Source organism: Ranitomeya variabilis, chromosome 2, assembly GCF_051348905.1.
Source record: "Ranitomeya variabilis isolate aRanVar5 chromosome 2, aRanVar5.hap1, whole genome shotgun sequence".
Lineage (NCBI taxonomy): Eukaryota > Metazoa > Chordata > Amphibia > Anura > Dendrobatidae > Ranitomeya > Ranitomeya variabilis.
In genome coordinates this window covers 148,622,391-148,644,704 of record NC_135233.1, presented here as the reverse complement: position 1 = coordinate 148,644,704, position 22,314 = coordinate 148,622,391, and the positions used below count along the sequence as shown (strand labels likewise).

The 22,314-nt window shown below is 40.1% G+C and overlaps 1 protein-coding gene across 2 annotated transcripts in view; it reads right to left on the bottom strand.

Annotated features, from left to right (window-relative positions):
* Positions 1-22,314, bottom strand: part of ADGB (androglobin) — a 509,594-nt gene that overhangs the window by 166,367 nt on the left and 320,913 nt on the right. For both annotated transcript variants that reach the window (XM_077283074.1, XM_077283075.1), the window contains exons 26-29: positions 19,414-19,601; positions 17,752-17,936; positions 13,291-13,451; positions 5,991-6,126 (exon numbers count right to left, since the gene is read on the bottom strand). In XM_077283074.1, the coding sequence (XP_077139189.1) occupies positions 5,991-6,126; positions 13,291-13,451; positions 17,752-17,936; positions 19,414-19,601 (670 nt within the window). The remainder of the gene's footprint in view (positions 1-5,990; positions 6,127-13,290; positions 13,452-17,751; positions 17,937-19,413; positions 19,602-22,314) is intronic.

Genomic DNA, 22,314 nt, shown 5'->3' with positions numbered 1-22,314 from the left:
CTCCTTTTTATCTGCCATACCATGCCCCCGGGGTGGGGATATATGAGCAGCCAGTCCTACCAATCACTCTGACTGCTCGTAAACTTGGCCCTTGACAAGTCCTATTATTTGCTTAAGCCATATACCTGCTAGAGCCTGTTTTTCCGGGCTTACATCACCACATCACCAAGGCATCCAACCTTGATGATACATATGTCCCCTCCCCCCTATCAGGCAGCTATCTTACAACGTATATACAGTTAGGTCCATATATATTTGGACAGAGACAACATTTTTCTAATTTTGGTTATAGACATTACCACAATGAATTTTAACCAAAACAATTCAGATGCAGTTGAAGTTCAGACTTTCAGCTTTCATTTGAGGGTATCCACATTAAAATTGGATGAAGGGTTAAGGAGTTTCAGCTACTTAACAGGTGCCACCCTGTTTTTAAAGGGACCAAAAGTAATTGGACAGATTCAATAATTTTAAATGAAATGTTCATTTTTAATACTTGGTTGAAAACCCTTTGTTGGCAATGACTGCCTGAAGTCTTGAACTCATAGACATCACCAGATGCTGTGTTTCCTCCTTTTTGATGCTCTGCCAGGCCTTCACTGCGGTGGTTTTCAGTTGCTGTTTGTTTGTGGGCCTTTCTGTCTGAAGTTTAGTCTTTAACAAGTGAAATGCATGCTCAATTGGGTTGAGATCAGGTGACTGACTTGGCCATTCAAGAATATTCCACTTCTTTGCTTTAATTAACTCCTGGGTTGCTTTGGCTTTATGTTTTGGGTCATTGTCCATCTGTAGTATGAAACGACGACCAATCAGTTTGGCTGCATTTGGCTGGATCTGAGCACACAGTATGTCTCTGAATACCTCAGAATTCATTCGGCTGCTTCTGTCCTGTGTCACATCATCAATAAACACTAGTGACCCAGTGCCACTGGCAGCCATGCATGCCCAAGCCATCACACTGCCTCCACCATGTTTTACAGATGATGTGGTATGCTTTGGATCATGAGCTGTACCATGCCTTCGCCATACTTTTCTCTTTCCATCATTCTGGTAGAGGTTGATCTTGGTTTCATCTGTCCAAAGAATGTTATTCCAGAACTGTGCTGGCTTTTTTAGATGTTTTTTAGCAAAGTCCAGTCTAGGCTTTTTCTTCTTGATGCTTATGAGTGGCTTGCACCGTGCAGTGAACCCTCTGTATTTACTTTCATGCAGTCTTCTCTTTATGGTAGATTTGGATATTGATGCGCTGACCTCCTGGAGGGTGTTGTTCACTTGGTTGGCTGTTGTGAAGGGGTTTCTCTTCACCATGGAGATTATTCTGCGATCATCCACCACTGTTGTCTTCCGTGGGCGCCCAGGTCTTTTTGCAATGTTGAGTTCACCAGTGCTTTCTTTCTTTCTCAGGATGTACCAAACTATAGATTTTGCCACTCCTAATATTGTAGCAATTTCTCGGATGGGTTTTTTCTGTTTTCGCAGCTTAAGGATGGCTTGTTTCACCTGCATGGAGAGCTCCTTTGACCGCATGTTTACTTCACAGCAAAACCTTCCAAATGCAAGCACCACACCTCAAATCAGCTCCAGGCCTTTTATCTGCTTAATTAAGAATGACATAACGAAGGGATTGCCCACACCTGTCCATGAAATAGCCTTGGAGTCAATTGTCCAATTACTTTTGGTCCCTTTAAAAACAGGGTGGCACATGTTAAGTAGCTGAAACTCCTTAACCCTTCATCCAATTTTAATGTGGATACCCTCAAATGAAAGCTGAAAGTCTGAACTTCAACTGCATCTGAATTGTTTTGTTTAAAATTCATTGTGGTAATGTCCATAACCAAAATTAGAAAAATGTTGTCTCTGTCCAAATATATATGGACCTAACTGTATACACTGTTCAAAAAAATAAGGGAACACTTAAACAGCAGAATATAACTCCAAGTAAATCAAATTTCTGTGAAATCAAACTGTCCACTTAGGAAGCAACACTGTTTGACAATCAAGTTCATATGCTGTTGTGCAAATGGAATAGACAACAGATGGAAATTATTGGCAATTATCAAGACACTCAAGAAAGGAGTGGTTCTGCAGGTGTGGACCACAGACCACATCTCAGTACCAATGCTTTCTGGCTGATGTTTTAGTCACTTTTGAATGTTGGTTGTGCTTTCACACTTGTGGTAGCATGAGACAGACTACAACCCACACAAGTGGCTCAGGTAGTGCAGCTCATCCAGGATGGCACATCATTTGCCACAGAATACTAGGATTGGCAAATTCGCCACTGGCGCCCTGTGCTCTTCACAGATGAAAGCAGGTTCACACATGTAAATGTGACAGACGTGACAGAGTCTGGAGACACCGTAGAGAGCGATCTGCTGCCTGCAACATGGGTCAGTAATGGTGTGGGGTGGCATTTCTTTGGAGGGCCGGACAGCCCTCCATGTGATCGCCAGAGGTAGCCTGACTGCCATTAGGAACCGGGAGGACATCCTCAGACCCCTTGTGAGACCATAGGCTGGTGCGGTTGGTCCTGGGTTCCTCCTAATGCAGAACAATGCCAGACCTCATGTGGCTGGTATGTGTCAGCAGTTCCTGCAAGATGAAGGCATTGAAGCTATGGACTGGCCCGCCCATTCCCCAGACCTGAATCCGATTGAACACATCTGGGACATCATGTCTCGCGCCATCCACCAACATCACATTGCACCACAGACTGTCCAAGAGTTGGCAGATGCTTTAGTCTAGATCCAGGAGGAGATCCTTCAGGAGACCATCCGCCGCCTCATCTGGAGCATGCCCAAGCGTTATAGGGAGGTTATACAGGCACATTGAGGCAACACACACACAACTGAACATCATTTCCTTGTCTTGAGGCATTTCCACTGAAGTTGGATTAGCCTGTAATTTGATTTTCCACTTTGATTTTGAGTATCATTCCAAATCCAGATAAATATATAATTTTTTGGCTAAATGTACAGATGTAGCATTTATTAAGCACACAAGAAAGATTTCACAGCACAGAAAGATAAAACTTAAGGCTGTGTGCAAATGCTGCGTTTTTGATACATTTTTGCAGCTTTTTTCCACGTGGAAATGGGCCAAAAACGCTATGGAATCCTTATGCAAGCTAATTCAATGACAATCTTGAAGTGTTGTGCACATGATCAGTAAATTTCCTGTGAGTATTTGCAGTATGTTTTTTTCTGCAGCATGTCAATACTTTGTGCATTTCTGCAGCATTTTTCACCCATTGACTTCAATTGAGTCAGTCAAATCCACAGCAAAAACACAGGTGTAAAAATATTTGCGGATTTTCTGCAGATTTGCTGAGTTTTTTATTGCATTTTCACACACTTCCTATGGTGTTTCCCACGCTGTCATCTGTGTGACAGCGTGAAAAACACTGGCGCGGAGGTTCTTCTCAGCGGTAACACTACAGCCAGTAAGATCATCGATCAAAGCAGTGCAGGGTGATGCTGTCAGATGTCAGCGTCACCCCGCAGCTGTGACCGACGGTAATGCTACCTCCGGTAGAACCTTCGGTCAGAGCGCTGCGTGATCATACTGTTCGATAAAAAAGCTTACTGCAGGTCAGCAGGCGTGGGCTGATGGGACTACTGCTCCCATCGGGATACATCTGCTGTCACTGATAACAGTGACAGTAGGTGCCGCTGATGGGAGACGTAGTCTCATCAGTTAGCGCCTGTGCTCACAGTTAAAAAATAAAGTAAAATAATTACATACATATTCAAATATAATTAAAAACCCATTATACTCATCTTAACACCCAATCCACGATGCCCTCGTCTCCTACAAAAAATCAAAAATAATAAACCACCATATACTCACCTCTCTGCCATAATCCATGTAATCCCGAGTGTCCCACAGAGATCTCAGAATAAAATAGTCACATCGGGAGGTGTGACTGTTCTACCCGGTCGCCAGCGATACACTGACAGGAGCATCATAGCTCCCGCAGTGTATCACTGAGCTGCAGTGAGAGTTCACCGGAGTTCATCAGCTGATCAGCTCCGGTGCTCTCACGGCACCGCTGTGTGAGAACTTTCTCACGGCAGCTCAGTGCTATACACTGCGGGAGAGATTACCTCCTGTGCCAGTGTATAGCCGGCTGTCTTTGAGTGCAGTCACATCAGTGACTGCTCTAAAAGCGATCAGGATCGTCGTGGGACATTATGGATCATCTCCTCTACGGACAGATGAGGAATATTGAGGTTTATTATTATATTTTTGTTGCAGGAGATGTTGACTTTGGTGGATTAGAAGTTCGGTGAGTATGGTTTAATTAATATTCATTAAAGAATTCTGTGTCATTATTTCAAAAAAGGACTTTATTCTGGGGTATGTTTTTTATACAATATAATTATGGGGTTACTAATGGATAGGTGTCTTATAGACACCTCTCCATTACTAACCTGTGGGCTTGATGTCACCTGACAATACAAAGGTGACATCAACTCCACAAGTATGAACCCCATTTGCCACCACTACAGGGGAAGTGTAAAGAGTGATGCTAAGTGCCAAATTTGGGGCACCTTATAGATGCGCCTTTTCTGGGGCGGCTGAGAGCTGATGTTTTTAGTCTGGGATGGGGTTAATATCCATGGCCCCTTCCTAGGCTACTAATATCAGCCTGTAGTTGTCTGCCTAGCCTTTGCTGGTTAGACTATATAGCTGGACCCTACATCAATTTTTTTCTAGGTTCCCCTGTAACCTAGCCAGTAAAGGCTAAGCAAACAGCTGTGAGCTGATACTATTAGGCTGGGAAACTTTATGGCTATTGGCCCCTTCTCAGAATATTATCGTCAGCCCTCAGCCATCGGCTTTCCCTCTCCTGGTTATTAAAATTATGCGGGAACCCACAAAATTTTTTTATTAATTTTTTTTCTTTAAAATTAACAGTTGCTGTTTGGTTACAGCCTATGTACGTTTGTTCTGTTAACGCTCCTACATAGGATGGTGACAATGTGTGTGTGGGTTTGTGTTTACTTATTGGCATAGTAATGAGCTTGTCTGGCTGACACCTGTTCATTACTAAACCTAGGGCTTGGTGTCAATGACAGCTGCTGACACCAAGCCCTAATCCCATTACCTTGATGCCACTGCATCAGCATAAAAAAGGTGGTGTTGAATCAAGAAATCTCATCACACAGCTTTTTTTTAAATATCTTTATTTAGCTCAAAAAAGCCTTCATTGCTGTACAAAAACATGTGCAAAAAAACGCATACAAAAACACACCAAAAACATTACTTTTTGCAGCAGCGTTTTTCCTGCCAAGAGATGCAGAAACCTTGCAGAAATTTCTGAAAGCAAATACTCAGCGTAGCCTAACACTTAATACAAAAGTAATTACATTTGTATTGTTAGTTACACTTTTCTGCACCTGGATATCCTTTTGCACTGTGATATCTTTGTTATTTACAGAATATGTATTACCATGCTTTCAAGAAAATAAGACCTACCCCGAAAATAAGCTCTAGCATGATGTTACAAGATTTTTGGAGCTTACTTGCAAAATAAGCCCTACGCCAAAAATAAGCCCTAGTTATATTCAAGACACTATCTTAGAGGCCCCCAGATTTTCTATTTCGAGGCTAAAACTGCTGAAGGACCTTTGGTGACATCATGATCATGTGACCATGCTGTCTACAAAAGTTCTTTAACTGCAGGAGTCTAGAAGAACTAAGGAGCACAAAACTGATATAGGACTGGTGTTAGGTGGCAGGGGGATCAAACTGGGCAATTTCTCAAGGTCCCACTCTCTTAGGGACCCCAAACATTTCTATTCTGAGGTTAAGACTGCTTAACCCCTTAATGACCACCCATACATCTTTTCACTGACCTGAGATATAAGAGACTAGCATCCACCGATGGCGCAACAATCCAGCAGCTGTCGGCTGTTCAATATCTCTAATTTCACATAATGTTATTAAAAAAAAATAAAAATAGAGAAATAATGATGGTATGTTACCTTTCATTTCCTGCCTTTCCATCTCCTTTAGTGTTTGAACAAAGGCTGCTTGACTTTCTGTAAGTGCCCAACTTCTATACAACACAGTCGCTTGTACAATATATTTATGTGTCTGCACAGAAGCCACTGGATGGAACTGATAAAATAAAGATCATTGTTACTTTAAAAGACAGTGAGGCCTATGTATCATTTCAAAAGAAAAAACAAAGTGTAGCATCTGTTGTGGTTAACATTTTATATTAAAAGGAAAAATTCCAGCAATTTAAATCCTGAAACGTCAAATTATTAAATAGAAAAAATCCCCGAAAAAAATCCCCCCCAAAAAAACACCAATAAAAAATCAGATACATTTCAGTCACAGTCCTTACTAAATGAAGATTTATGTTGCTGGAGTTTTTCCTTTTTCGTGTTCAAGAGTTGGCATACTAAGAGGCTGCATGCTATCTAAATCTCTGTCTCCCAGGATAGTTGACATTCTCTTAGCTTTCTTTTAACATTTTATTTTATTAGATTTAATATTTTATATCTTGTATTGTAGATTGTAAGCTCTTACGGGCAGGGTCATCATTATCTTTGCTTTAAAGGGAACCTGTCAGCAGATTTTGCCGCTATAAGATGCGGCCACTGCCTTTCAGGGCTTATCTACAGCATTCTATAATGCTGTAGATAAGCCCCCAGTCCGACCTGCAAGTGAAGAAAAATAGGTTATATTATACTCACCCAGGGGGTCGGTCCTGTGCGGTCCGGTCCGATGGGTGTCGCAGGTCCGTGTCCAGCACCTCCCATCTTCTTGCAACGCAGCCCTCCTGCTTCTTCATCGCTGCCCAGCATTGGCGCTCCTGCGTGTGCAGGCGTACTTCTCTGCCCTGTTGAGGGCAGAATAAAGTACTGCAGTGCACAGGCACCGGGCCTCTCTGACCTTTCCCAGCGCCTGCGCACTGTAATACTTTACTCTGCCCTCAAAAGGGCAGAGAAGTATGCCTGCGCAGGAGCGCTGATGCCGGGCAGTGATGAAGAAGCAGGAGGGCGGCGTCGCAAGAAGATGGGAGGCGCCGGACCCAGACCTGTGACACTCGACAGATTTTTCTTCACTTGCAGGTTGGACCAGGGGCTTATCTACTGCATTATAGAATGCTGTAGATAAGCCCTGAAAGGCAGTGGCTGCATCTTATAGCAGTAAAATCTGTTGACAGGTTCCCTTTAATTATTGTATCACCTTCAACTTTGTTACCTATGACTGTTGTTGCATGAACTGTTGAATTGTAAAGCATTGCGGAATATGTTGCCTCTGTGTAAATAAAGATTATTATTAATATATGCCTAGCTCTAATAACCGTGTCTTTGTGTTAGCCACAGTATATATGTCTTGTTCAAAAAGGCAATGAGACAGGCTTTGTTTAAAATGGTTGTTACATTGAGAGATGGTTTTAGCTAGTTCTTGGTGGCAGCTAGCAGAATCCATGATTCATACGGCCTTTGTTCTTAAACTTACATATCCTTTCTAGGCAATGCACTGACCCATCTCCATTTTAGGGTATGTTGCCACGGTTCGTAATGGCAGCGCTTTAGATGCAGCTCCACCCAAAGTGCTGCCGGCTTTTGTACGCGCGGTGATTCAGCATGTGTTTATTGAACAGATGCGGAATCACGGCATCCTATACATAGACTATGTAATCTATGTACTATGCATCTATCTTTTGAACCTATCGGTCGGTTTATTCCAATAGACGCACTATTATCTGTAACTGAAGAAGGTCTGAAGTAAGACCGAAACGTTTTACTACTACAGTGGACAACAATAAATTACCACTTGATCATTTGAGTGCAGAGTTTCTTAATACACATTAACGGTTTGGGAACCTACTCGGGCACCCTTTCTAGTTGTGCGCACGGCTATCTATTTCACTCCACAAGATAAATAGACATGCTGCGGTCTGGAAAGACGCAGCACATGTCCGGTTAGGCAGGTCTTCCACCTGCGTCTTTGAACACATAGTGCAAATGGGATTTCATGAAATCCCCTCCACTATGCTGTAACATCTGGTCGCTGTGGATTGGACGCTGCGGCTGCACGCAGCGTCCAATCTGCAGTGTTTCCTGACCGTGGAAACATACCCCAACATGTGGGTGTAAAAAAATCCTGTCTTGGTACATGAGGCCAGACAAGCCTTGTACACTAACTGTTGCTGTGTGTATGTTCTTGCCTCCCATCAATTGAAAAGCTGATTTGGCCAACACTGGCAACATATGTGAATCTCTTTTGTTTCAAAATAATTTTATTAGATTTTGATCTTTAAACATAGGTAGGATGAGTTAGGGTGGGGAGGGGGGGGAGGGGGAAGAGGATAAGAAGCAAGGGGTAGGTGAATCCCCTGTAACATTTGGGGATTCTAAACAGGAACTATGTACAATTTTGAACAGTTCAGACTGACAACAATACTTTTATATATAACATTGTATAAAGTTTGTTAGTTCTGCATTTATTAATGACATTCATAGCTATAATGAATATTACGTGACGTTACATGGATAGAGATGGAAAACACAGTTTAACTAGTGAATCTCTAGTTTAACTGTGAATCTCTTTTGTCTCCCCTAAAGAGGAGCTTCCACAACACATCTTTTGGGGCTTCCGAGCACAAGAATCCAAAATCTTCTTTAGCTATGAGGTAGAATAGATTTCTGCTACATTTTTGTGTAAATGATAGTGATTTTGTTTTGCTGCATTTGACTATTCCCCCTTCCTCTAAGTCCACCCAATTTGTTTTCACCAAAAGTAGCACCAGTTTTCGGTTGCAAAAAAGAAATTGATACAATTTTCAAACTTTATTCCATACTCATAACAAAACTTTATACCATATTAATAACAAAATTAAAATTTCCACATGCTGGTGGTTTGAAAACACTATGATGTATTTCTGTCACTGTAGGTACCATAGAGCATAGCAAAGCATCATGAAAGTGCAAATTTATATGATAAAATGTATATTATTTTAGTTTTTTGTATTTTTCATAATTATGCATGTTGTTCTGGTGTAGATTTGCATTAATTGCAACGGATGTCTCTCACAAGTGGTGGATTTTTCTTTTAAATGTTCTCTTCTATGATGCTTTCTTATACACTATGACTAAGATCACTACCAGCACCAGAAACACGTCAGAGGGTTTTCTAACCTCCAGTTTGTGGAAAATTTTATTTTCTTATTATTATAGAATAAAATTTGAAGATTTTATTTATTTTTGGATGTGCCTATACATTTATTTTTTTTCATATGAATTCACTGCCGGTCAGCAGTTTTGGAACTGTACCCATTGTAATGACAACAGGATTCACTTCCAATACATGGTGAGTGATGTATATGCCTATTTGTAGTATTCTTTTCTAGTGTAAACTCTTTGACAAATCACCTTCTTTATGTTTTTAGTCTCTTTGAACTTTCAAAGCCGCACTGACATATGAATGAGATAATATATTGTATATAGCTGGCTAATGATTCATAGAGACTAAATTTTGATCTTAGAAATTTGACTAACTGGGTCTAACTGAAGTTCTGCAGAAGTTTTCGTAGGTTTGACAGGAGGAATAGAGCTTCATACTTGCTATCAAAAGAAACAGAAACCTAAGAACATAAGACATTAGAGGGAACCTGTTATGACCTCCAATGCTATTAAACTGCAGACTTTGGGTTAATCTGCAGAGTAATAGTGTTCTAAAGTTACCCATCCGCCGCACTGAAAAACTGGCTACCGGGCGGAAATGAACTTTCTTTGAAGTGATGAGAAATGTTTTCCAATTAAAAAAAGTGAATAAAAAGTAAAAAATTATTTATTTTGACTGCATAAATATAGTAGCATGGGTATAGAAACATATCTGCTATGTTATGAACTTTATTCCTCCCAGCATAAGCTATGAATTTCAGTACCAGAGGCGTGCCTGGCAGCTTCAGTCATTGCTCTGTACACGGAGATGGACAGCTGTAACCACGCCCTGTAATTATGACTGACAGGCGGCTCTGCACTGATACACTGCTGAGCCGGCTGTCAATCATATTGAAAAGGTGTGGTAACAGATGCCGCTCACTATGTACTAAGTGGAGGCTGAAGGCATTCTGACACGCCTCTGTGACTGAAAGCCAGCAATTCATTTCCTCCCAGTAGCTTTAGAATGCTATTTACCTGCAGATTAACCCCATATCTGCAGGTTACCAGCAGTGAAGAACATGACAAGTTCCCTCTGAAGGGAACACATCTCCAAGTTTTGCCTTTAAAAACTAAAGCCACCAAATTTAATGCCTCTTTTACAGCAGTCTAGCAACCTGTGTATAAGTCCCCAACTCCGTCTGCATATCCCAAAAAATACCTTTCAGCATGGTCCGGTCCGATTGGCATAGCTGGTTTTGTGTGGTGTCTCCTTTATCCCCGCAATCACCGTCCTCCTGCCCTCCTTCACAAGGATGATGAATTTTACATCATCGACATAGCACCCCTTCCAGGTCATCAGCGCTCTTTGGCCTCTCCCAGTGCCATCACATTACAGGTCAAGCGCCATGAAGCAGGGCAGGAGAACGGCAATTGTTGGAGAGTGGAGGTGCAGAGCAAGACCAGTTACGCCAATCAGATCGGACCACGCCGTATGGGGGAGGATTATAAAAGGTATTTTTGGGGGATATTCATAGGGTGATGGTGAGTTATATGAAGGTTTCTAGACTGCTGTAAAAGAGGCATTAAGAGTGGTGGCCGTACTTTATATTGGGAAAATCTGGTGACAAGTTCCCTTTAAGAAAACTTGTTGCAACCTTGTTTCATTTGCCCAGTATATAATGCTCACTGTACTGTATGTAATTTATCGCCAACACGTTTAGTCTGAAATATAAATATTGCCTTTGTACTAAGGGCTTAACTTCCCTTCTGAACTATCCTCACTTTCAGAGGGTGTCAGCCTCCCTAGCACTTTGGATCTAAATGAAAATGAATTGTCAGGTCATTACACATTACGCTTTTACATTTTGTATTATTCACAGAGAAAGATCAGAGGATGTCATTAAACCACTATGACCATTTTCTTAAAGATTTCCTATAACACAATTAATAACACCATTATGGTTATTAAGACAAAACGATCCTTTCTATCCCGAGCCTGTCGTCTCTTTCAAATTTTATTTAGTGTCAATTCAATGTAAGGCTCAAAGCGATTTTCTTGAATCATTAGTGCATGAGAACTGTTTCGTCAACAGTGTTCTAGGAAATCAATAATAAGCATGAAATACCTTGAAATTTAATAAACCGCATCACTTTGTCTCTGCTAACACATAGGAACAAAATGCTATTGGAATGTTTGAAGCATCAGACAACTGAGGAATCAAAAACCGATCATCAAGGTCTCAGAACTCCAATTATATTGTGAACTTGCATTGGCCTTATCTTTGGGTTGAACGTCCTTTCCTGCTCAAACACTATCGTCTGGTGGCTTCTATATTCTACTCTAGTCATCTATTAAAGTATTTTTATTTTGGGTATAAACACAATTCTAAATTATTTAAAATGTATAAAAAAAATTAAAATAAATGATAGGAATAGATGAAAGGGCATTATTAAAAAGAGCAAGTTCAATGTTTTTGCCTCACAGACATGGTTTTATATTTTTCACTCTCAGCCTGTATGTATATTTCCAATATCATAAAGATTCAATGCCGTTGGCTCTGTTTTGTACTAAACTCTTTATAGAAAACATAATTAATGTACTTAGCTTTAACGCTATAGGACCACACACCATTTTAAGCTTTGCGTTTATGCATTGCAACATTTTTTAATTTAATTTTTTTTTTACATCAATATAGATATATGAGGTCTTTTTTTGTGGGACAAGCTATATCATTTTGTGTTTTAACTCCTTCATGTACCCTGATGTAAATGTACACCAGCATCAGGGTGTGGGTGTGTGGAGCAGGCACAGCGTTCTGGCAACCATAAGCCACCCCACAATGAGATCTCAGGGTGTCAATGGGTTGACATGGCAGTTGTGGACCCACTGAAGGCCCCCATCAGCGTCATATCTGTACTCCTATGAAGCCTAGCCCAGTTTCAGTAAATACTGCAATATGCCATAAAGGAAGAAAATGGAAACGTCAGAATTACCATTTTTAAGTTGCAAGACAAAAACAAATCAAAGCATTGTACAGTATGTACCCCAACATGGTATCAGTTAAAACTATAGCTGAAGAAACATGCCTTCACACAGCTCCATCCATGGAAAAATGAAAAAGTTTTGGGTCTCAAAAAATGGTGAAACATACCATTATTTTTTGTTTTTGCGACAAAGCTCAGAATTTTTTTAACCTCTGAAATATAAAAAAATATACTAATTTGGTATCGTAGTAATCATACTGATCTACTGACCTGGAGAATCGTGTTGTTCGGTCACTTTTACCGCACGATTAACACCATAAAAACGATACCCAAAAGCAATCGCGAAATTGCTTTTATTTTTCACCATTTCAATCCATCTTGGAATTTTTAGTTACTTTTTTTTCAGTATATTATATGGCAAAGTGAGTGATGTCTTTCAAAGCTACAACTTGTCCCACAAAAAATAAGCCTTTGCTTGGCTAGGTCGAAAGAAAAATAATAAGTTATGGCTTTTAGAAATTGAGGAGGAAAAAAACAAAAGCTTAAAAACGAAAAATGTCTTGGCCCCAAAGAGGCTAAAGGGGCTATTCAGCTTTCTTAAAATTGAAGGACTATCCTTACTATAGGGAATTTAAATTAAATTGATGAAGGACGGACTCCCCACCCTACCTCCATCAGCTCAGATTGTAGGGGCTGTGTCCTTCTGCAAGCACTACAGCCTCAACAATGTCTATATCACTTTCCGGATGGTTTGAACTTGCAGATTACATATTTTTCATTGCAGTAGTGAGACATAATGTAGCATAGGATCATTTCAGAGATTCTTTTCTAGATAGCAGAAGGTGTGTTAAAATCATAAAATAAGGAATACTCATCCATTGATTCTCCAACCTGCAGCAATGACATCACATACATCTTTACCATGATTGCGGCTGCTTATTACCGGCCAGAGCACTGACATTGCTTGTTCGGCTTGGGAACACTGTGGCCAATGATCGGCTGGAGCATTTACGTGAATGATATACGTGACATCATCTCTGTAGGACTACCAGGAACGACAAGCACAGCGGTGAATATTGACTATTTTTCATCTCAACACGTTTCCTGCTCTCTGTCAATTTTGTTTAAATCCCAGACAACCCTTGTAATATGCATAATAAGGAATAACTGTTACCGGCTGCGGGGAGGAGACTTTTTCTTCTGGGGGTTCATTCTCTGCAGAATGTTGAATTTCACCAATGCTCCCCGGTCTTGAAGATGTCTTATTTTTCTGGCTTCCACCTGAACTAATTCTTCCTTTCTTTGTTACACTTGCAAGCACCTGACTTTTGCTTGCTGTTAAATAGTTAATCATGTATAATTATACATTTTACACCATGATGTAAGTCAAACAAACATTGCAATTAAAAGTAATCAATTTAAACATCACCTACATTTTTTATTTACTTAAATGTTTCTATTTTATATCTTTCTTTTTCTGACTTTTTTATACCATTTTTCTCTATAAGAGCAAGATAGATGATACATGTTAGCTCGTTGGGCGTTTCAGCAGTCACTACATTTCAGTCACAGATGAGGCCGTTCTTAAAACAACGCACAAAAAAGATTAAATCAGGTTTTCTTCTTCAAAGTATGTTTTAAAGATAATTTTGGAAATGTTTTTTATTCTCCATAATACAATCTGCATTAAAAGTAAAAATTAGACTGGCAAAATATGGCATACAGAAGATACTCTTTAATCTTCCTATGTAAAAACAGTTCAGGACTTGTGTTTCGGAAGGGATGGGAGGGAGATCTATCTTTTCTGTTTTTGTATGTGATTTATCAGGGGAGATGTTCCCCATGGTTGTTATTAATTGAAAAATGTTTAATAAAGAGAATCTGACTTAAAAAAAAATGTAAAAATTAGAATTCTTGCAATTTTCTCACTGGCTATACGGCTTTTTTAGACTCTAACTTCCTGTTGGTTCAGGAAACACCACATGGACATTAGCCACAATGGTCTGATCCCGACCCCATCATTTCTACTGAAGCATCAAATGAGCAGATGCAAAGGTCATTGTTAAAGGAGGGGGAACAGGGTCAGATGTGACATTACCGATTATGATCATCCTGTGTTATCAACTATGAACAGAGTTGTTAGCTGTCATTATAATCCCGCCTCTGATGGTAAGGAAAACCTACAAAAGAAGTAGGTGCCAAAAATATGCAAATTTATAATAGCCTGTGAATACAAAAACAAGTATAAGCCAACAAAATGTATTCAAAAATTAGGCAAATGTAATGTTTATACAAATCACTTTTATTAACCCCTTCACGATGTATGACATATATTTACGTCATATGTGGTGTCCCCAAAATTGATGCTGACACTGGCGCTGAAACTGCATATTAAACACACATGAGAGCTCCACTCGTGGCTGTTAACCAGTTACATCAGTGATTGACATTAGGATTTAACATGAGCCAGCCAGAAGAGCGTCACAAATCCCGCCCATCAGCATACCTGTCACGTGATCAGGGGACACTGATGGGTCGTCATGACTGCCGGGGATCTGTGGATGACCCATGTGCCTGTCATTACGAAACTCCTGTGAATGTCGACTTGTGGTTGTCATGCTGATTTCTGCTGTACATAGTAGGGCTGAAGCACTGCTATGCATAGCATGAGTGATTGGATGATCACAGCTTCAAGTCTCCTAAGGGGACTATAAAATAAAGTAAAGATTGAAAAAAAAATGTAAAAAAAAATATGAGAAAAAAAGTTCAAATCATCCCCTTTTGCCACATTGAAAATAAAACAGATAAAAAAAACACATACAAATACACTGCCCTGCTGGCTGCTGCCCCGACGAAGCGGTAGCGAAACGGGCATTGGAGTGGTGAGAGGGGGCTGTGGTTCTCCGTAAGGTCAGTATTATGCTCTAGCTTTCAGACCATTAACTGACATTATAAAATCCCTTTATCTCACTATGGCTTTTTGACATTCTGCTGTATTATGCAATATTTAATTATTTATCAGAAAAAATATTTTGTTACTCTTATTATTATTATTATTTATTATTATTATTATTATTATTATTATTATAGCGCCATTTATTCCATGGCGCTTTACATGTGAGAAGGGGTATACATAATAAAAACAGGTACAATAATCTTAAACAATACAAGTCTCGACATGGTTCATTAATCTATTTTGGCAAAGTGCACTTTCAGTAATAAAGTTTATGTATTTGCATAAAATGGGATTTACACTTGTCACTATATTCAATAATTAGCAATTATTTAATAAATTCCTTATCACTAGACATTTATATTGTTGAACAAGATTTTCTCATATATCACCTTTGACATATTGCATATAAATTATGAATATAAATTATAGCACATCCAACCCTCTCTTTGTAATTTTCTTTTTTATACAGCACGTTTTTAATATGACAATTAATTAATGCAAGTGATTTGTATAAACGTTACATTTGCCTAATTTTTAATACATTTTATTGATCTGCTGATAAGGAGCCTGCTGAAAACTCTTTCTGAAAGGACGGGAAGTTAAAGTCTAAAAAAGCTTCAGTGGCCAATGTGAAATTTGCAAGATTCCTTTTTTAAAAAAAAATAACACTTGCGACATGAAAAATAAACAACAAAAAAACTGGCAACATTTTAAGCCATAGGTCATTTTCTGATAGAATCCCACAAGAAAAGCCATTGAATAACATGGTCTCGAGCTGTACTCTTCTGGGCTGAAATTATAGGCTAAAATTATAATGCGAGCAATGGATTGTTTTTTGTATATTTCTTGTCATAGCAACAATTGTGATACATTTTGATGCTCGGCATTATGATTTCTGTATTTCCATGGAAGAAAATTATGATAGGACTATGCAGTGGAGAGGTGATGAATGCTCATGTTAGGAAAACTCCTTTAAGATGTCGGTGGTGGCACAAACTGCGATCTGTAGTCAGTATCTTTATGGCTTTACCATTACAGTGTTATTAGGATTAAGAAAACATTCAGATTTTACTGATATCACACTTTTTCAGATGCCTTGTAGCCATTTTCTAGTTTCTAATGCGGGTTCATATGATAGAGAAGTGTACAGTATATGGGCCCTGTTCTAATTAATCCCAAGAATAAAAGAAACACATTCTGAGCACATGCCGAACACTTCTGCTGCACGCTGTCACTAACATGCTCAGCAGCAGGTTTCTGCTATATAACCTGAGAGCAGTGTCATATAGGGCAGGAAAGTCTGATTCCAGTGATGTATCACTTACTGGGCTGCTTGGTGTAGTTTGGAGTAGTCTCTGGGGTTCTAGCATTTTTTCAGGCACATTGTGCACTTTAATCTGTATCATTGGTAAGCAAGCTTGGTCCTTTATAGCGGAACCTCTGATATGCCATTTATTGCCTTTTGTGTGTCTCTTACCCATGCACTTTTGTGATACAGGTTTCTATTTGCCCTGAGACACACAAGACCGAGTTACAATCTACCCTACCAGGTGCTAGTTTCCACACTGTTTTTGTATTGGACGGCTATTTGAACCCTTTATACCAGTTTGGGGACTTATTGCTGGGTTGAGCTTTTATTATTTATTATTATTATTCTTGCATTATTTTTTTGGCCTGTTTGTATGGGGGGGCTTACATCAATCAGGGAATTACTCTTGTGTGTTTTTAAATGTTTTTATACTATTGTTGGTCTGTGTGCACACTTTAATAAAGTTTTCATTGCTTATTATCTTGGTGATCTCCCTATAAGCATGTTCTTTTCTCTTCTTGTTTGAATCCACATGTCACAACAACCACACGAGAGCCCCAGGGACAGCGGGTGCAGACACCGCAGGAACGGCACCGGCACAAGAGGTGAGTATATGTTTTATTATTTTTGGGGGGGGCCAAACATTTCGATCAAGAAGGGGTTGTCCTAGCAGTGGACAACCTGTAAAGGGAAGCTCTCAGCAGATTTTTGCTATTTAGTCTGAGAGTAGGATAATATAGGGCACAAGAGCCTGATTCCAGGGATGTGTCACTTATTAGGCTATGTGTTGTCGTTTCAATATAATCAGTATGTTATCATCAGGAAATGAACTCAACAGGACTACAACTCCCATGCCAGGCAGTCAGGCCAGTCTTTGTGACCCCGCCGCCATCACTGATTAGCAGCTTTCTCACAGTGCACAGTGTACACAGAGAACTGCCAGTCATGGGTGTGAGGAAGAGGTTATACAAAGCAGAGGACTTAGTTCTGCTACATCTACATCATACAAACAATGATTCTATCATTCTATGAAAACTACACCAAGCAGTCCAGTAAGTGACACATCACTGGAGTCAGGCTTTCCTGCCCTATGTGATATTGCTCTCAGGTTACATAGCAAAGACCTGCTGACGGATTCCCTTTGAGAATATTGGTGACAAAGTGCGGAAGACGTACACAGCATGTGCTCAGGATGTGCTTCTTTTCCTGGAATTAATGGGAACAGGGCCCATAGACATACACTTCTTGCTCAGGGATTTGTGCTATCACTGTCCACCCCTGATTAAATATGCAAAATGTTTTACACTATATACAGAATTCTTGCTACAATACAGTGCAAAAAAAGACGCACAGAGAGCAAAAATACTTACAGTAAGAGCTTGAAGGCCTTTCAGTCGGCAAGAAACAAAATGCAGGTATAAGTGCGTGACCTTTGCCAGTAACGCTCACAACCTCTGCATCATTATCAAGGATCTGTAACTTGATGAATATGTCTGACTTAGAGGCTTGCACCTGAACGGTTGCGATGTGCTCTGCTGCTGCTTTTACAGTGTACCTTTGTCACAAGAGCAGAACAAGAAAACATTATGAGAAAATACAGAACAAACAGAAAAAGTCTTCTGACTGGAGACTTATGGTGGCATGAAGAAACGGAAGGAGGCATCAGTCACTTTTCACTTTTTGGCTGTAAATAATATGCAGCTTTGAAAAGCACATGTAACTGTTAAAGGGAGTCTGGTTTTGCCACCTTATGTTTGAGCAGCATAATGTAGAGACAGAGACCCTGATTCCAGTGATGTGTCACTTACTGGGCTGCTTGCTGTAGTTTGGACAAAATCACTGTTATATCAGCTGAAGATTATCATCAGTTAAGGACTAGTAAATCTGCTGCCATATATTCCAACCACAGTAAATAACTTCAAAATTAGCTAAATGACTTGACTTCTATGGTCGGGCTGTGATGGTCGCCTTGAAGGTTCAGTCTATCACTTTTATACCGAACTCATTACAATACTGTACAGTACTTAAAGGAATAGTTCAGTTTCAGCAAATAAATTATGTTCTGTATTTCTTTATTTACTTTTAACATCAATTCATTATAGCGATAAACCTTCATATTAAAGGCACCTATACAAATTATTCTAAAGTCGGCATAGTACACCAATATTAGAGAGATCGACCAACAGTCTAATACGTATGGTCGCCTCTAAACTCCGGCCCAACAGATAATGTCAGGGGAAAGAAGAATCCAGCCTGGTGAATTTCAGCAGCCGATCCTTTAGTTTCCTGGAACATGAGTGGCTGGCTTCGAAGGTTGGTAGCGGCTCCCTCATAGAGAACACAAGGGCACTCGGGCAAGTTGAGGAGATCGGGAGAGAGATGTTTCTTGAACACATCTGTCTAACGTGACTTCTAGAGTTTTACCCTAGTTATGTTAGTGTATGACCAGGAGCAAATACCATATTCACTATATAAAGAATATGGACACCTTTGGTGCAATGTATACTACCATCTGTGTATTTTGCCTGAAAAGCAATTTTCTAATAGGGTTTCATAACTAATTTTGGACAATTTGGCTTTTACAACCAAAAATTCACTTATATAAAGGGGTTGTCCTTCCCATCGGCTTTCACTAGGTTAAAATAATAAATCTACATTTCTCAGGATTAGTGTACATAACCCCTGCAGCCAATAAGTGGGCTCAGTGTCTATGGTAGGGGCCACTAAGACCAGTGATTGGCTGCAGCGGTTATGTTCACGGTAGTCAAAGATGGTGTTGTCTGTCAACACACACTAGAGCAGCGGTTGAGAGTGAGCACTAGCCCTGGTGAGGGGGAGTAACACTCAAATTTCATTATGCTAACCTAGTGAAAGTTGATGGGAATGGACAAGTCATTTCTGGAAAACCCTTTTAAGTAGAAAAGTATAAAAATAAAGTCCTGAAAGGTGTCCAAATGCTTTACTTTTAGATGAGTACTATACACAATAACCTTAAGAAACTACAAACTTATGACATTTGTATGGGAACTTACCTGAAGACAATTTCCTTCTTGTTGGGTAAATAATAGTCTCTGATTTCTTTAATAGAGAAGGCGTTATTTACAGCGTCACGTGAAAGTGACGGTAAAGGAGTACAGGCCCCAATGAGTCTTAGTCTCCACTTTCCAGATGCCGCAAAAAAATCACCAGCGTATGCTTCAGCCACAAATGTGTACCCTCTCTAAAAGGTGACATAGATAAAATGTGATTCCATATAACGTAACAGATGTATCTAATATTATATCTTATCTTAAATACTCACATATCAATATTAGACTAAGAGGACTAAGCATGAGCATTCATTCTCGTCTGGACTATTGTAACTCTCTACTAATCGGCCTCCCTCTTACCAAACTCTCCCTCTCCAATCTGTCCTGAATGCTACAGCCAGGATCATATTCCTCACCCAGGGGTGATCTTATTTTACTGTATAAATATATGAGGGGACAGTACAAAGACCTTTCTGATGATCTTTTTAATCATAGACCTGAGACGGGGACAAGGGGGCATCCTCTACGTCTGGAGGAAAGAAGGTTTACGCATAATAACAGACGCGGATTCTTTACTGTAAGAGCAGTGAGACTATGGAACTCTGCCGTATGATGTTGTAATGAGTGATTCATTAATTAAATTTAAGAGGGGACTGGATGCCTTTCTTCAAAAGTATAATGTTACAGGTTATATACACTAGATTCCTTGATAGGACGTTGATCCAGGGAACTAGTCTGATTGCCGTAGGTGGAGTCGGGAAGGAATTTTTTTCCCCAATGTGGAGCTTACTCTTTGCCATATGGGTTTTTTTGCCTTCCTCTGGATCAACATGTTAGGGCATGTTAGCTTAGGCTATGGGTTGAACTAGATAGACTTAAAGTCTTCCTTCAACCTTAATAACTATGTAACTATGTAACCGTTACACCAATGCCTCTAACTTGTGCCAGTCATTACACTGGTTACTAGGGTTGAGCGAAACGGGTCGTTCATTTTCATAAGTCGCCGACTTTTGGCAAAGTCGGCGTCTCATGAAACCCGACCCGATCCCTGTGTGGGGTCGGCCATGCGGTACGCGATCTTGGCGCCAAAGTCGCGTTTCGTATGACGCGATTAGCACCATTTTTTCAGCCAATGAATGAGCGTAGGCAGAGTGATGACATAGGTCTTAGGGGAGTGAACGCCTATCGTCATGTTATCGCTTGTGCGCAGTAGCGATTTGGAATGTGCAAATCGAAATTTTCTGTTCTGGGACGGAGGGGAGACAGAGAGAGAGAGAGAGAGAGAGAGAGAGAGAGAGGAGAGAGAGAGAGAGAGAGAGAGAGAGAGAGAGAGAGAGAGAGAGAGAGAGAGAGAGAAAAAAATAATATCTTCACTGGGTTTCGTGTTTCGGCCGAAACCCGACTTTTCACTGTGGTCGGCCGATTTCACTCGACTCGACTTTTAAGACAGTCGGGTTTCACAAAACCCGTTTCGACCCTAAAAAACTAAAGGTCGCTCAACCCTACTGGTTACCCATCCACTCCAGAATCCAGTACAAAACTACTACCCTCATCCACAAAGCACTCCATGGCTCAGCACCACCCTACATCTCCTCTCTGGTCTCGGTCTACCACCCTACCCGTGCCCTCCGCTCCGCTAATGACCTCAGGTTAGCATCCTCAATAATCAGAACCTCCCACTCCCGTCTCCAAGACTTTACACGTGCTGCGCCGTTTCTTTGGAATGCACTACCTAGGTTAATATGATTAATCCCCAATCCCCACAGTTTTAAGCGCGCCCTAAAAACTCATTTGTTCAGATTGGCCTATCGCCTCAATGCATTAACCTAACGATCCCTGTGTGGCCTATTAAAAAAAAAAAAACATAATCAGGTTCCTCTCATAATGTTCTCATACACTTTATGCAGTTAATAGCCCTCTGTGTCTGTACTGCTACATACTTAGGCAGTTAACTGGTTCGTGCAGCTTTACATGAACACCCGAGCCTTACACTATGGCTGGTCCAAATAACTAAAGCAATTGTTACCATCCACCTCTCGTGTCTCCCCTTTTCCTCATAGTTTGTAAGCTTGCGAGCAGGGCCCTCATTCCTCCTGGTATCTATTTTGAACTGTGATTTTTGTTATGCTGTTATGTCTATTGTCTGTACAAGTCCCCTCTATAATTTGTAAAGCGCTGCGGAATATGTTGGCACTATATAAATAAAATTATTATTATTATTATGAGCATCTATCACCCAACACAGGAGTATGTGATATACGTCTCTAGCAATGCTGTGGCTTTCCATGTCACTGACTTCTGCTGTGGCACTAATGGAAAGATTTATCAAGAAACCATTAGGTCAGAACCTGTGATATATGGGAACTGAAATTGGATTGGTTGGAACAGCAACTTCGACACTTTTCTCTTGAACTAATGCTAGGTGATCTGTCACTATGAGCGTAGTAATAGTCACAAGATGTTAGAAAACTGAGCAGTCAATTGACCAAGTACAAACCTGTACTGCCTTCATGGCAGAAATCACTGAAAATGTTCCCCTAGTATAAAATGTAACTTTTGTTCAAAATATTATAAAATGATAAGTACCAAAAAAAAAGTGTCTACTTTATTCAGTTAGCACCACAAATACATAAACAGCTCAGATGTGTTCTAGGAAATCATCCAACAGATACAATAGCTAAAGCAAGATATAATATCTCTCTCAGACTAGTAAATATGAACTTGCTATGACATTTCAGCCCTTAAGGACCACAAGTAGCATCTGAGACACGAAGGATAGTGAGACGTGCCATTGAAGTACTCCTTCTATAGGACAGTGTATGATGGATCTATGAGAACACATGTAAAGAACTCAAGACTAACATTGCTGGGTTCAGATCCCAAGGCTAGGGTCACACGACAATA